Source organism: Hippoglossus hippoglossus, chromosome 16 (genome assembly GCF_009819705.1).
Source record: "Hippoglossus hippoglossus isolate fHipHip1 chromosome 16, fHipHip1.pri, whole genome shotgun sequence".
Taxonomy (NCBI): Eukaryota; Metazoa; Chordata; class Actinopteri; order Pleuronectiformes; family Pleuronectidae; genus Hippoglossus; species Hippoglossus hippoglossus.
Window position 1 is genome coordinate 763,163 of NC_047166.1, and position 15,753 is coordinate 778,915.

A 15,753-nucleotide genomic window follows, 5' to 3' on the forward strand; every position below is an offset into this window, starting at 1 on the left:
TCCAGACAGAGCTTCTTGGGTTGTGAAAACGTTAAAAAGCTTCTACGACCCAAAATAAACTCAACAATAGAAAATGAACATGAGATGATAATGAAGCCTCGTTACAAACATCTGGCTCCGATTCAGAAACGTGGGCGTCGTGTTTGGAGGAAACATGTTTAATGAGAGCGACAGTCAAAGGCGCTTTAATGGGGAGCACATGAGGACGGAGCCACAGGCATTTGTTAGACAAAAAGATTTGAGATGAATCATTAGCTGCAGCTTTGAAACTAATGAAGATTTACATTTCTTTCTTTGGACAAACCAGTGTGTGTGGAATCAGGCTGCGTCTACTTTAGGATGAATCCCTCAGAGATCAGAAACTCTGTGTCCTTAAAAGACCTGTGAACAGGTTGTTGGTAGTTTGGCCTCTGGACAAACAGGATCAGTTCCAGATGGTCTTGATTCGTATAAACACAGTAAAGGTCGACCTGCACCTGAACGCAGCATCGGGGGGGTGAGCGTTACCGTGGCGAGCTGAGCGGAGGCCGGCTCCTGAGACCCGAACATGCTCTTCCACTCCTCGTTCATGGTGGAGTCCTGCTTGGTGTGCTTCCTCGCTGCAGGAAACAGGAAACAGCACAGACACAACAGGATGCTTCACCTTTTATAACTAGAAACTGGATGAGACCAAGTGATGGGATTCACATGAGACGGGGGGGAGATAGAGGGGAGATCAGGGGAGGTAGAGGGGGAGGTAGAGGGGGAGATAGAGGGGAGATCAGGGGGAGGTAGAGGGGAGATAGAGGGGAGATCAGGGGGAGATAGAGGGGAGATAGAGGGGAGATCAGGGGGAGATAGAGGGGAGATCAGGGGGAGATAGAGGGGAGATCAGGGGAGGTAGAGGGGGAGGTAGAGGGGAGATCAGGGGAGGTAGAGGGGGAGGTAGAGGGGGAGATAGAGGGGAGATCAGGGGAGGTAGAGGGGAGATAGAGGGGAGATCAGGGGGAGATCAGGGGGAGATCAGGGGGAGGTAGAGGGGAGATAGAGGGGAGATCAGGGGGAGATAGAGGGGAGATAGAGGGGAGATCAGGGGGAGATAGAGGGGAGATAGAGGGGAGATCAGGGGGAGATCAGGGGGAGGTAGAGGGGAGATAGAGGGGAGATCAGGGGGAGATCAGGGGGAGATAGAGGGGAGATCAGGGGGAGATAGAGGGGAGATAGAGGGGAGATCAGGGGGAGATCAGGGGGAGGTAGAGGGGAGATAGAGGGGAGATCAGGGGGAGATCAGAGGGGAGATAGAGGGGAGATAGAGGGGGAGATCAGGGGGAGGTAGAGGGGAGATAGAGGGGAGATCAGGGGGAGATCAGAGGGGAGATAGAGGGGAGATCAGGGGGAGATCAGAGGGGAGATAGAGGGGAGATAGAGGAGGAGATCAGGGGGAGATAGAGGGGAGGTAGAGGGGGAGGCAGAGGGGGAGATCAGGGGGAGATAGAGGGGGAGATAGAGGGGGAGATCAGGGGGAGGTAGAGGGGAGATAGAGGGGAGATCAGGGGGAGATCAGAGGGGAGATAGAGGGGAGATAGAGGGGGAGGTAGAGGGGGAGATAGAGGGGGAGATAGAGGGGAGATAGAGGGGAGATCAGGGGGAGATCAGGGGGAGATAGAGGGGAGATCAGGGGAGGTAGAGGGGGAGATAGAGGGGGAGATAGAGGGGAGATCAGGGGGAGATCAGGGGGAGGTAGAGGGGGAGGTAGAGGGGGAGATAGAGGGGGAGATAGAGGGGAGATCAGGGGGAGATCAGGGGGAGATAGAGGGGAGATAGAGGGGAGATCAGGGGGAGATAGAGGGGAGATAGAGGGGAGATCAGGGGGAGATCAGGGGGAGATCAGGGGGAGATAGAGGGGAGATCAGGGGAGGTAGAGGGGGAGGTAGAGGGGAGATCAGGGGGAGATAGAGGGGAGATCAGGGGGAGATAGAGGGGAGATCAGGGGGAGATAGAGGGGAGATAGAGGGGAGATCAGGGGGAGATAGAGGGGAGATCAGGGGGAGATAGAGGGGAGATCAGGGGAGGTAGAGGGGGAGGTAGAGGGGAGATCAGGGGAGGTAGAGGGGGAGGTAGAGGGGAGATCAGGGGAGGTAGAGGGGGAGATAGAGGGGAGATCAGGGGGAGATCAGGGGGAGATCAGGGGGAGGTAGAGGGGAGATAGAGGGGAGATCAGGGGGAGATAGAGGGGAGATAGAGGGGAGATCAGGGGGAGATAGAGGGGAGATAGAGGGGAGATCAGGGGGAGATCAGGGGGAGGTAGAGGGGAGATAGAGGGGAGATCAGGGGGAGATCAGGGGGAGATAGAGGGGAGATCAGGGGGAGATAGAGGGGAGATAGAGGGGAGATCAGGGGGAGATCAGGGGAGGTAGAGGGGGAGATAGAGGGGAGATCAGGGGGAGATCAGAGGGGAGATAGAGGGGGAGATCAGGGGGAGGTAGAGGGGAGATAGAGGGGAGATCAGGGGGAGATCAGAGGGGAGATAGAGGGGAGATCAGGGGGAGATCAGAGGGGAGATAGAGGGGAGATAGAGGAGGAGATCAGGGGGAGATAGAGGGGAGGTAGAGGGGGAGGCAGAGGGGGAGATCAGGGGGAGATAGAGGGGGAGATAGAGGGGGAGATCAGGGGGAGGTAGAGGGGAGATAGAGGGGAGATCAGGGGGAGATCAGAGGGGAGATAGAGGGGAGATCAGGGGGAGATCAGAGGGGAGATAGAGGGGAGATAGAGGGGGAGGTAGAGGGGGAGATAGAGGGGGAGATCAGGGGGAGATAGAGGGGAGATAGAGGGGAGATCAGGGGGAGATCAGGGGGAGATAGAGGGGAGATCAGGGGAGGTAGAGGGGGAGATAGAGGGGGAGATAGAGGGGAGATCAGGGGGAGGTAGAGGGGGAGGTAGAGGGGGAGATAGAGGGGGAGATAGAGGGGAGATCAGGGGGAGATCAGGGGGAGATAGAGGGGAGATAGAGGGGAGATCAGGGGAGGTAGAGGGGGAGATAGAGGGGAGATCAGGGGGAGATAGAGGGGAGATCAGGGGGAGATAGAGGGGAGATCAGGGGAGGTAGAGGGGGAGGTAGAGGGGAGATCAGGGGAGGTAGAGGGGGAGGTAGAGGGGAGATCAGGGGAGGTAGAGGGGGAGATAGAGGGGAGATCAGGGGAGATCAGGGGGAGATCAGGGGGAGGTAGAGGGGAGATAGAGGGGAGATCAGGGGGAGATAGAGGGGAGATAGAGGGGAGGTAGAGGGGGAGATAGAGGGGAGATCAGGGGGAGATCAGGGGGAGATCAGGGGGAGGTAGAGGGGAGATAGAGGGGAGATCAGGGGGAGATAGAGGGGAGATAGAGGGGAGATCAGGGGGAGATAGAGGGGAGATCAGGGGGAGATCAGGGGGAGGTAGAGGGGAGATAGAGGGGAGATCAGGGGGAGATCAGGGGGAGATAGAGGGGAGATCAGGGGGAGATAGAGGGGAGATAGAGGGGAGATCAGGGGGAGATCAGGGGGAGGTAGAGGGGAGATAGAGGGGAGATCAGGGGGAGATCAGAGGGGAGATAGAGGGGAGATAGAGGGGGAGATCAGGGGGAGGTAGAGGGGAGATAGAGGGGAGATCAGGGGGAGATCAGAGGGGAGATAGAGGGGAGATCAGGGGGAGATCAGAGGGGAGATAGAGGGGAGATAGAGGAGGAGATCAGGGGGAGATAGAGGGGAGGTAGAGGGGGAGGCAGAGGGGGAGATCAGGGGGAGATAGAGGGGGAGATAGAGGGGGAGATCAGGGGGAGGTAGAGGGGAGATAGAGGGGAGATCAGGGGGAGATCAGAGGGGAGATAGAGGGGAGATCAGGGGGAGATCAGAGGGGAGATAGAGGGGAGATAGAGGGGGAGGTAGAGGGGGAGATAGAGGGGGAGATAGAGGGGAGATAGAGGGGAGATCAGGGGGAGATCAGGGGGAGGTAGAGGGGAGATCAGGGGGAGATAGAGGGGAGATCAGGGGGAGATAGAGGGGAGATCAGGGGGAGATCAGGGGGAGGTAGAGGGGAGATAGAGGGGAGATCAGGGGGAGATAGAGGGGAGATAGAGGGGAGATCAGGGGGAGATAGAGGGGAGATAGAGGGGAGATCAGGGGGAGATCAGGGGGAGGTAGAGGGGAGATAGAGGGGAGATCAGAGGGGAGATCAGAGGGGAGATAGAGGGGGAGATCAGGGGGAGGTAGAGGGGAGATAGAGGGGAGATCAGGGGGAGATCAGAGGGGAGATAGAGGGGAGATCAGGGGGAGATCAGAGGGGAGATAGAGGAGGAGATCAGGGGGAGATAGAGGGGAGGTAGAGGGGGAGGCAGAGGGGGAGATCAGGGGGAGATCAGGGGGGAGATAGAGGGGGAGATCAGGGGGAGGTAGAGGGGAGATAGAGGGGAGATCAGGGGGAGATAGAGGGGAGGTAGAGGGGGAGGTAGAGGGGAGGTAGAGGGGAGGTAGAGGGGAGGTAGAGGGGGAGGTAGAGGGGGCTCGTTCTCTTCCGGCGGTCTCGGCTGCAGATGCAGATCATTTCCTTCACTAACTGACACAAACATCTGGAGCACAGAGCTGGTTCCAGCTCAGAGGACGTTCTGTGTTTGTTTACTTGTGAAGCTGAAGATCAATTCAATTTAAAAAAAGGCTTCAAGTGAGAAAATAGACATTTTTCTTGGCTCCTCACGAACACGACGTTTCCAGATGTGTAGTTTTCATGAGACAGCAGAATTCTCTTGTTAATAAATAGATGTGAACTTTGAAGTGAGGACGGATCCTTTTGAGCTCTGAACCTTCAGTGGACACAGCCTCTGTGTGGTTACCTCTCTTGTCCTCGGCCTCAGCCTTGGGTTTGACCAGGTCCACTTGGCGGCCGGTGATGCCGAGCGTTGCCAGGTCGATGACGCCGGTCTGCGCCGTCTCTCCCAGGTGGCTCTGCTCGCCCATGTTGGCTTTGGCCTTGTTGGACTTCAGCATAAAGTCTTTGAGCGCCAGCAGCTTGTCCTCCTCTGACTCCGTCATCCCCTGAACAGCACAGGAAACAGAAGCAGTGATGCAGGCGGAGGTCTGGACGCAGCCCGAGGCGGCGATAGATTAGCAAGCTCACAGTGACCTTTGACCTTCAATAACCAACATCCAATCACTTCAGTGATTCCAACATTGGAACCACATTTAAAGAAATTCCCTCAAGGCGTTCTAGAGCTATTTGTTCAAAAGAACACGACGGGCGTCAGCGCAGAGACACGAAACCAGTATCGTTCAAACTCATTCCAAACCACGGAGAGTGATCAACCTGCATCCGAAAGCTAAAACTCCTCCGTGAGCCTCATTTCCTCGATCGATGTGTGTGTGAAACTAATCTTTAGACACTGTGTGGTACATTAAACCAGTGAATCCTACAGCGTCCAGTTTGTTTTTCATTTGACAGAGTCGAGGGCTGAGGAGGTGTTGATTGACAGGAGGCTCCAGGTGAGAAGCGTTTGGATCTGAGCTCTTCGTGCGACTGAAGCTGATGTTTCTCACCAAACTCACAATGTGAAAACAATTGAGTGTTTTTTCCTCAGAACAGTTGGAATTCAAACCTGTGACGTCACGCTCTGCTCTCCAGATGCAGCTTTAACTCAAATTAACCTTCATCTAAAATCTGCTCCTGGGGGGGGGGGCGGCGTTTCATGTCGACAAGTGTTCAGAGAAAAAGACCCTGAAGAGAGTTCACGGCTGTTGCTCCACATGTTGTGCAAGAACTTTAAATTCTGAAGAGAAGGATGTTTGAATATGTGTCACTGACGGAAAAGCAGCTTTTTAACAGATTTACATTCAGACCCAGTGAGACGTCAGCGGGACTCCGGGCTGCAGGTGGAGAGAAGCTGCTCCTCTGACCACAGGAAGGATATTTATGTGATTGGTCAAATATGTAAAAACCTTTACTGTGTTGATTGTTTTTCTCTCATCATTATAAAGTGATGGTTTCCTTCTGGTGACATGTGGAAACTCAGAGGATCAGTCTGTGTCCGGTGTTAAAATGAGGAACATGCAGCGTCTTGTGAAGTGTTCGTGAAACTTTGACAAATAACACACTGATGAAAAACAGCTTGGACGCTGTCTGCACGCACAGACAGACAGACAGACAGACACAGACACAGACACAGACACAGACACACACACACACACACACACACACACACACACACAGGTATGCAACCAGAACAACAGAGTTCAGATCATTGTGGGAACTTTTTGTCCCGACTCACCAGAGTCATGTGTGTGGTGGTGTTAGCGTGTAAAAGTGTGTATCAGTGTGTATAAGTGGGTCTGTTGTGCCGGGTTGAACAGCAGAGCGTCACTGCCCCCTCTGGGTCAAAGTTTAGTGAGTTAAACACTAGTCGATGTGAAAAGGGATCAGATTTCCAGTAACTGTGAAAGATGCAGTATGGATCAGGAAAGGACTCATTCAGGTCTGGATCTTATTTATCTCTTTCATTAACAGTGTGACATAAAGGTTTTTCAAATTTTAAATGTTCCACATATTTCTTGACAATATAGTTTGTATTAAGTTTTATCTATTTCTAAAATAAAAGAATGAATTAGTGCAGATTTACGTCTCATTTCTAGGGGAAACAAGTCTCTTCAGCCATCTGCCTGGGAACTGCCTCTAACATCCAAAACATGTCATGAAGAACTCGTGACTGAGCAGCGTTGTTGTTCTGACCTGTGACAGCAGCTTCTTGAGGAGCTGAGCGATGGCCGGGTCCTCGGGAGTGGGACATTCTGGGATAGATCCGGTTCGCTTCTTCTGCCGCAGCAGCAGGTGTCGAAAGAGGCTGGCGATGTCTTTGGAGCGCAGCGCGTAGTCGAAGATGGAGCGACTGACCGGCTCCTTCAGGACGCTGAGGAGGACCAGCTCCTTATCGATCTGAAGAGAGAGACGCAGCGGCGAGGGAGAGGATAACAAAGATGATGATGAAGATGATCTACAACTGGGATAATGACTGAATTGTGATGATGGGGAGGACTCACCTGGATGATGGGCTGGGTGATGAAGGGGTTGAGGTGAGGCATCAGTTTACAGTAGACATCGGCCACGTTGAGGTGTTGAGCGACCACAGTGATGAAGCCCACCGCCCCGTAACGGATCCACAGGTTGGGATGACACAGGAACGGAGCTACAGCGAGCGGGAAAGGACACCATAACAAATCCAGAAACCACCAGAGCCACGATTTGAAATCTTACCAAACGTCCTCTCTCACCAATATCACTGACAAACTCGTAGATGTGAGGTTTCTGCAGCAGACCCAGCTGACACATGCAGGTGAGAGCGTTGAGAGCTTTGTAGATGACGAACTCCTCCGTGTCGCTCAGGCCTTGCTGCAGGAGAGGCTTCAGGATGGAGGAGCTCTGCCAGCCCACGTACGCCGCCACGCCTTCGACACGAGGACAGAGCATAAACAGGAAGTGAGCGAGAATTTAGAAAACACAACTAAATCAATTTGTTGTGATGATGATGAACATGTTGAACATGTTGAACATGTTGAACAACCAAACTTAAAATAAAAGAGTTTATCATTTAGAAGCTTTGAAATCTTAACTGACCATCGTGAAACCTTGTGTTCGTACAGAGAGAGAACTGAACTGAACTGAACTGAACTGAACTGAACTGAACTTCATGGAACCCGGATTATCTGAGGTTCTTACCCACGATGCTGTCGAAGAAGGCTCCTCGCAGGTGCCAGTCGTTCTTGTCGTTGAGGAAGGTGATCATGTGGGACAGCAGTACGTCGTTGGCTTTCTGTCGGCCGAAGAAGACGCAGAGCCGCGTGATGCCGTTCTCCATCAGCGACTGCTTGACGATGTTCTCGGAGTCGCTGAGCAGCGTCACCACCTTCTGCTGCACCATCTCGTGCAGCGCCTGCAGCTCTGAACATCAGACGCAGCGAGTTCGTCACGCTGACACGCAGCAGCACATATGAAACCAGCAGTGAAAGAACAGCTTGTGTTTCTGTACCTGAGTCGTAGTTTTCGTTCGGGTGAAGTGTTTCCTCCGTGTCCTCGCCGCTCAGGTCCTCTGTGTTCACGTTGTTTTCCTGAACTAGTTCAAGAAAGCGCAACGCGCTCTCCGCCAGATGGGCAATGTTCTCTGAACCCAACCAAGAAAACAAGAATGAAGAAAGGTCATCGAACTTGATTATTTGCCGACCAGGTGAGGCTGCAGAGAAATACTTGATGTAAGTGGGAGGAACAGCTCCGACTAATCACCATAGAAGTGACATTAGATTATATTAATTATTATAAATAATATTGAAAATCTAGTTCATATCAATGTTTCTGAGAGAGGGTGTGAAGGTGCTGAACAGAACTGGCCCCATGATGGATCCCTGATGGACGCCATAATGAAGAAAATCATGCTATAGTTTCATGTTAGTAAATCATCAAATCTTCACATCTGCAATGATTGATCATAAACAATGCCTCTTTCTTTTCAGACCCCATCACCGACCTGCGTATGCCAGCCTGACTATGGTGGCGTCGTCCTGGGCGAGGTGGGCGATGCCTGGCAGGATGTACTCTGGATAGATGTTGACGTCGTTCCTAGGCACCTCCTTCACCAGCGCCAGCACTTTGGCCAGAGTTCTTACGGCCTGAGCGCGCACCCGAGGAACGGGGTCGTTACAGAAGTGCAGCAGGTAGGGCGTGATGCGGTCCAGCAGGATGTCGACGCCAAGCCGGGGAGCCAGGTGGAGGGTGAGCTCCAGAGCGGCAAATTTTGAGTCGCAGGAGTGCAGCGTCTGCAAGCAGGAGGTGATGACGGACACCAGGACTATGAGGCCCTGCTCCTCCCTGGAGCTCAGCACGCCCTCGCTGCTTTCCTGCGATGAAGACGAGGAGCCTGGAGAGGAGAAACACAAACCAGCACTTGAGAAAAGGGTTTTTGTTGGAAACATTAAAAATGTCCCTCAGGTATGACTCCTTCTCACCTCCTCGCAGGTTGTGCAGGATGTTGTCGAGATCTTTGCGGATGACGAGCACCCGCTCGTCTGCCGACTGGAAGGTTTCTTTGGCAAACTGAGCCATGTACGGCTGCAGGAAGGTGTAGAAGATGTCGGGGAAAGCTTTTCCTCTCTGCTGTTTCAGATACTCCTCCGCCGTCAGACGCTTCTCAGGCTCCCGCTGCACCATCTGAACCACCTGACAGATCATGAGGCTGTTGTTTAACCAGTTTCCTTTAAATGCTTCAGCTACACACATTTCTTTAGTATATATGTCCAGTGTCCAGTGTGTCGGCCTCCACTTTCACCTTACCTGGCTTCGTTTGGGGCGTGTCAGGCTAGCGGCTGAATGTACATTATGCAAATGTTGGACTTCACTTTTTACATTAACATTCATAAAAAAACGTAATAACACTGGAGGAGAGAGACACAGAGCAAACATCGTGATTTGTGCAGTACAAATAAAGTTGAATTGAATGGTTACCAGCTCTCGGATGCTCTGGTCCTCGATCTTCTTGAGCACGTGCTCTGTCTGAAAAAGTCCTTTACGATACGCCAGCAGCTGCGACAGGTCGAAGAGCGGGACGCCCTCAGTGAACAGTTCTGCTACGACGCAGCCTGAGACACGACACGCCTGATTAAAACTCACACTAATGTTCAGCCACTAGTTTAATTCAGATTATTTCATTTTTCACATTTCAGAAACTGATGAAACATTGCTGTGAAGAGCCCCCCCTGCTGGTGAGTGAAGAGATGTTCATATGTCACTGGGCTCTACTTATCGATAAGGCTCCTATTGGTCTTTTACTCCGTGACATCACGTCACTGCTGTATTTCAATGTGACCTCGGTAAATCAAGCTTTTCCCATCATGCAACTGCAACATCTAGGACAATCTAAATCTCAGACAAGTATTATCCTTTAGGTTATTTATTATACCTTATTTAATTTGCTTTAAATGAAATGTTATGAAGAGTTTTTATTCCTGAGGTTTTTATTTTTGCTCTTGCTTTTGCTATTTTATAAATGTTACTGTTTCTTATTGGTGTTTTATTGTCTCTACTCTGTCATTGACCTGAATTTATTCCTTAAATAAAATAAAGGTGGAATCAGCGAGCAGCTGAAAACAAGCTTTTTAAAATAAGATTGACTTATTGTTATGTGATTGTTTATTGTTATGACGTCATGACACAAACTCTTTAAACTTGGGTCTTAATAATGAAGAGACACTGATGTTCTACTCTACCTGCAGAGAAGATGTCCATGGCCTGTTTGAGCTCCCCTCTGCTCCTCTGGTTGTTATTGGTCAGGTCCACCAGCGGCGTGTTCTGGTCACTCTCTGTTGTAAACATGCTTCCATCCACAAACCTCTCGGGAGCGATGTAGCACGTCCTCCGTCGGGACGTGTCGAAGAAGTAGTTGAAGTCGGCGGGGTTGTCCTCCGGCAGGTACGTGGGCTTAAAGCTGGCGAAGTCTGTGAGCAGCACCCAGTTCCAGCTGGTCACCATCACGTTCTCCGTCTTGATGTCACCGTGGCGGACACCAGATTTGTGTGCCTGGTCGACGGCATTGAGGATCTGGAAGGCCAGCCAGCGCTTCTCCACGTTGTTGAGGAACGGCCGGGTACTGATGCGGTCGTACAGGTTGTCCCGGACGTACTGGCGGAACAGAATGGCGGCTTTCTCCGTCAGGGAGGTTTTCTGGAAGGGCAGGCAGTTCTGGCAGGAGTGCAGCCGGATCTTCAGCTCCTCCAGCTCCTGTTTGTAGCTGGTCAGAGGCAGCGATGGGTCTTGGATGGCAAAGACTTTGACCACGACCAGGCCCTCGCGGTGTTTCGCCCGGGCCACCTTGAAGAAGCGAGTGCTGCCCAGGCTCTTGTCGTACTCATGGTCGTGGATGTCGGAGAAGTAACTGTCCACAGACAGGATCTGAGAGGGGGCGATGCCGGCCAGCTGATTCCCCATCACTGGAAAAACAACGGTAAAAATCATTTTAATGTTTTCATAATAAATCAGCTGAAACACAAATGAAGAACTAACACACATTACATTCTGTTTCCACTGTTCTGCTCACTTTGTTGTTGAAACCACATTTATCAGCAGTGAAAAAACACTATTAATATGATCTACTTGATCATATACTGTATGTGATGGAGAAAACCAGACGTGACACTGGGAAACAAGCGGGGGGGCAACAGCCAATCAGGTGAGAGGAAGTAACGAGGAAGCTCATGTGCAACAGGTGCGACTGCACGGCTTACACACACACACACACAAACACTCCACGATTCATCTGAGACTCGTGGTAACAAACACATTTTTGTTTTAACAATGTTTTCTATTCGTTAATGTTACGCCTGGTCACTGATGCAGATGTATTAGGTTGCTAAATTATGAATTAGGTAAATTTGTACTTGTGTTTACAGGCACAACAGCGACCAATACTTAATATTATAGAGCGCAGTTATTATCGAGCATGTTAATATTTATTGAGCTTATTTTTATATTGTTACACATGCAAGGTTTTATTTTCACCCTCGTGTGTCCAGCAAACATTTGAAAAAACAAAGTTGAAACAGCGTCTAAACTGTGTGTGTGTGTGTGTGTGTGTGTGTGTGTGTGTGTGAGATTTCACTGGATCTCTGTCCCACCGTCCATCAGATTCAAATCCCTCAACAACCAGGTGAGTCCTTCTCCCTCACAGACATGTCGTTCAGCTGCAACATGACACTTCACCACTAGATGTCACTACATTCTACACACTGAACCTTTAATGTGTCATTTATGTGTAGTTAGTTCATCTGTTTTATGTGTATGTTAAAGGCTCTATATGAATAAAATGTATTTTTACTGGGGCTGTAGATGATGTAAGTTAAGACAGAAACAAAAGAAAGATCTTTAGGAACTTGAGGCATTAAAATACTTCTTATTGTAACTTCCTCCTCACAGACTCCAACATGTCACAGCTGCTCACTTATTTCAACTGTACGTTTAACAGTTTAGATTTAAAGGAGACAAGAAGCAGGTGTTTCCTCTGATTCTCTTCCCACCTTCACAACAACACGTTAGAATGTTCGATGCTGTCAAACATCTGGATCAGACCCCTGCTGAGCCCCAGCTGCAGCAGTCACATGATCCAGCTCCACAGGCAGCCGGACACTTAGCATGGGAGCTAACTGCCGTTGAGCCATCACAGCGTTAACGACACACAACGTGTTAGTGTTGATAAAAACCCGTGTACAGGTGAAACTTTACCGGGTGATGTCGCGGCTCTGCACGGGACTGTTGTGGCGTTAGCTTTAGCAGGCTAGCAGTGAGCGACGTCCCCCACAGTTTAGCTAACGTCTGCTAACAGCTGCTCACTTTAGCCTGAGCGCAGATCAACCGTCTTCATGTCGCGTCTGCGGGACTCGGTGAAAGTGACGCTAACCGTGAATAACTGTTAGTGTTAGCGTTAGCAGCGGAATCACGGAGCTAGCTGCTAACTCATTAGCCGTCTCCAGCTGTTGTTATGAATCCGGGTCAGAGCGGAAACTGAAAACCCGTCAGCGCCCCCCAGTGGTCAACTACAGCTACTACTGAGATCGTCTATTAGGCAGATGAAGCCCTCGGTCGTTAAAATAAATGGTCCGTAAATGTCTATCATCCTTACAAAGTCCTGAACTGTAAAGTCTATATTTAATATCTAATAAACTTCAAATAAATATGATCTTAACATGTTCATGATGTACAATATCTCGGGTTGACCCTAACCCTCAGGACGAGCATCGTCACCGCACACGATCTTTGTTTGGAGCCAGAGAAACGTCTGGTTGTGACGTCAACGTGACCTGAGAGGAAATCAAGGGATTGGATTTTCAAAATAAAAAACTATTGTTGGTTTTATCTCTCAGTGAAGTGAAGTCTGTGGAGGTCAGCGTTCAGCAGTTGTTCGTATCCACTGTAGTTTGTGTTGCCGTGCTAACACATAGTTGGTTCCCGGTGAGTGGGACACAAAGACACCTACAAGCAGCTTATCCTTAAGAAACTAAGGTAGTCCCTGAGGTGTCTGGTTGAGTCACATTCACACTGTGATGGACAATGTATCGTACATGTTGTATATGTTTGTATAGATATGTTATGACCCAGATATAAAAACTTGATGAGGTAAACCCCTTGTGGGATTTCTAATGCGTGTTAGTTTTTTTATTTTATATTCTTTTAGAAATGGAACCTTTATCAAAAAATCATTATCACAAACGGTTCTGAACAAAAAGAATGGTTCCCAGTTAAACTTACTTGGATACAAAAGTTTTAAAACATTGCACTAAACAAATATTTACCACTTAACTTCTTCAAGGGGATATAATAAGTCAGTGTTTCAAATATAATGAGTTAACTCAAATGATGAAGAAAATGGCAAAAATGAGTTGAGAGGTTTAGCATAATAATGAATTGGTATCTTAAAATAATTTAAAATTCAAAATAACGACTTAATATCTAGAAAGTAGCAAAGTGGTGAGTTGATATTTAAAAATGAGTTTAAAAAAAAATAATAATTAGGAATTAGTATCTTAGAATAATGAGTAACTCACTAAATAAGTTCATACCTCAAAACAATAAAGAACAAAATGACGAGTAAATGTGTCGAAATATAGAAAACCCTTCACTAAATATTGAATTATAAAAAACACAAGAGCGGAACCTGGTCCCAGAACAGAAGGTCGAGACTATTCTAAAGATTTTCTGAATTTCAAGAGGATTGAAAATAATAATAATGTGATAATAAACGGTGGTTTCCGGCCTCGCCCTGAGTGGGGCTTTAACTCTGAAGGCTGGGCGGAAGCGCTGCGTGCAGTCACGTGATGGCCGCGGCTCGCTGGTCCCTCACGGAAGATGCTGAAGAAACGGGAGCCGCTGGTAAGTTCAGCGTTTCACGACTTTTCACGTCAAATATCCGCTGATTCCGACACCGGATCCCACCGAGTGTCCACGGGCCCACCGCGGGCAGACCCCGGCACCGAGCGGGGCTGGATCCCCGCCGCGGAGCGAGCGAGGCGGCGGGTTTGTTTGGTTTAGTTTGGCCGAGAGTGGAGCGCTGTGCGCGGCTGTGCGCGGCTGTTAGCCCGCTGCTGTCACCGGAGGGGCGCTGCTGTTCGCCCCGCGCAGAGCTCCGGTGGCGCCGCTGCGCGGGGACACGGAGCCCGGGCGGTGCTGGACAGCCCGGCGGGGACTGGGGTCGTTTCACCGGTGGAAACGTTCCGTCTCCGCCGTCGTTGTTTGTCGCTAGCGGTGCTAGCAAACAGCTAACCGGGGCTAACGTGCGCGTGTGTGTGTGTGTCTGTGCGCGCGTGTGCGTGAGAGATGATTTAAGTTCCCTCTGTAACAATGAGATTATTTAAAGGTTCAGATTCAGGTGAAACGATCTTCTGTTAGAAAGTATAAAATAATCCAAGTGATGTTTTCACTTGTTTCTTCCAAACTCTACAAACTGTTGTTTTGTTTACACTAGAATGAGCCCTGTATACTTTATATTTACATACTTTATATTTACATACTTTATATTTACATACTTTATATTTACATACTTTATATCAACATCCGGAGCGGCTCCTCGGAGGCAGCCATGTTTTCCCAGTAGCTCAGGCTGGACAAACTAAACCTTTTTGAAGTTTTTATGACAACTGAAGCTGCCACAGGTTCTCTGTCATGTTTGGGGGGGTGTTCAGCTGCAACATGACACTTCACCACTAGATGTCACAATATTCAACATAGTAAACCTTTAAACCGTTTGGGAATATGAATCATTTCATTGTTTTGTTGGACGCACACAGACGCACATTATTACAGATATGTGGGCCTGGCTGTGGCTGAGGGGGAGAGCGGTCGTCCTCCAACCAGAAGGGCGGCTGTTCGATCGACGCACTGTATGAATGTGTGAGTGGCCAAAAGCACTTTGAGTGGTCAAGACTAGAAAAGATCTAAACAGACCATTTTACACATCTTATTTACAGTAAGACAGTTTTCAATTAACTATCATGAAACGGTAATACACGTATGGAAATATGCAGCTTGTCGCATTATATTAATGATAGTTATAATCACTTTACTAATCTGGACATTACAAAACGCAATGTTTTTTTTACTTTAAAAATAAGTAATGAATTTCAACAATATTAACATTTGTCTGAGTTAACGCAATAAACTGTTGATAAAGATGAACAACGTGATGGCTCCCAAATGTGAAGCCAAAGGGTCTCAATAGCCCCCTGGTGGCTGGCTGCAGTATAGGTCTGTGACGCTTCCTGTTACAGTTTCTAGTTGATCACTATTTAACCATCGCCGACTCTGTTTAGTTGGAGGGCGATCGAGGGTGCACACTCGTCAGCTCCGCATCTGGGTCTCTCACACACACACACACACACACACACACACACACACCAGCGGTTTAGGGACGCGGCGTGTTCATCTCGCCGTCAGGGTAAAGTTAGAGGGAACAAACAGGGCACAACTTCCTGTTTAAATAGTTTCCGGTTGTGTTTTTTTAAAGATAATTAAGAGTTGTACTGTTTCTAGTTATTACCTTTTTGTTTATAAAAGTCATTTGATTTGTTTAAAGATGATTTATTTGGTGACATGTAAAGACCTTATTGTAAACTTTTATTTTGTTCCAAGGACTGGTTTTGCAGATAAATGTGTCTGAATTAGTGATTAAGCCCGGTGGGAGGGGCTAAAGGTTGAAAAGGGCAGCTCCAAGCCTTGCCAGGGAGTC

At 49.3% G+C, this 15,753-nt stretch overlaps 2 protein-coding genes across 3 annotated transcripts in view; one reads left to right on the forward strand and one right to left on the reverse strand.

Annotated features, from left to right (window-relative positions):
- pik3r4 (phosphoinositide-3-kinase, regulatory subunit 4) overlaps window positions 1-12,561 on the reverse strand; it is a 17,051-nt gene extending 4,490 nt beyond the window's left edge. Inside the window, exons 1-12 of the mRNA XM_034610629.1 lie at window positions 12,258-12,561; window positions 10,250-10,969; window positions 9,489-9,622; window positions 8,993-9,203; window positions 8,515-8,904; window positions 8,023-8,154; window positions 7,713-7,934; window positions 7,268-7,441; window positions 7,037-7,182; window positions 6,729-6,932; window positions 4,843-5,044; window positions 508-599 (exon numbers count right to left, since the gene is read on the reverse strand). Coding sequence (XP_034466520.1) covers window positions 508-599; window positions 4,843-5,044; window positions 6,729-6,932; window positions 7,037-7,182; window positions 7,268-7,441; window positions 7,713-7,934; window positions 8,023-8,154; window positions 8,515-8,904; window positions 8,993-9,203; window positions 9,489-9,622; window positions 10,250-10,967 — 2,625 coding nt within the window. The 5' untranslated portion in view covers window positions 10,968-10,969; window positions 12,258-12,561. The remainder of the gene's footprint in view (window positions 1-507; window positions 600-4,842; window positions 5,045-6,728; window positions 6,933-7,036; window positions 7,183-7,267; window positions 7,442-7,712; window positions 7,935-8,022; window positions 8,155-8,514; window positions 8,905-8,992; window positions 9,204-9,488; window positions 9,623-10,249; window positions 10,970-12,257) is intronic.
- Window positions 11,665-15,753, forward strand: part of atp2c1 (ATPase secretory pathway Ca2+ transporting 1) — a 24,310-nt gene continuing 20,221 nt past the window's right edge. Inside the window, exon 1 of one of the 2 annotated variants that reach the window (XM_034610636.1) lies at window positions 11,665-11,685. Coding sequence is in view for 1 of the 2 variants with exons in the window: in XM_034610634.1 (XP_034466525.1) it covers window positions 13,878-13,901 (24 nt within the window). In the remaining variant the exon portion in view is untranslated. Of the gene's footprint in view, window positions 11,686-13,833; window positions 13,902-15,753 lie in introns of those variants that run through there. The other variant, XM_034610634.1, reaches the window with a different exon arrangement.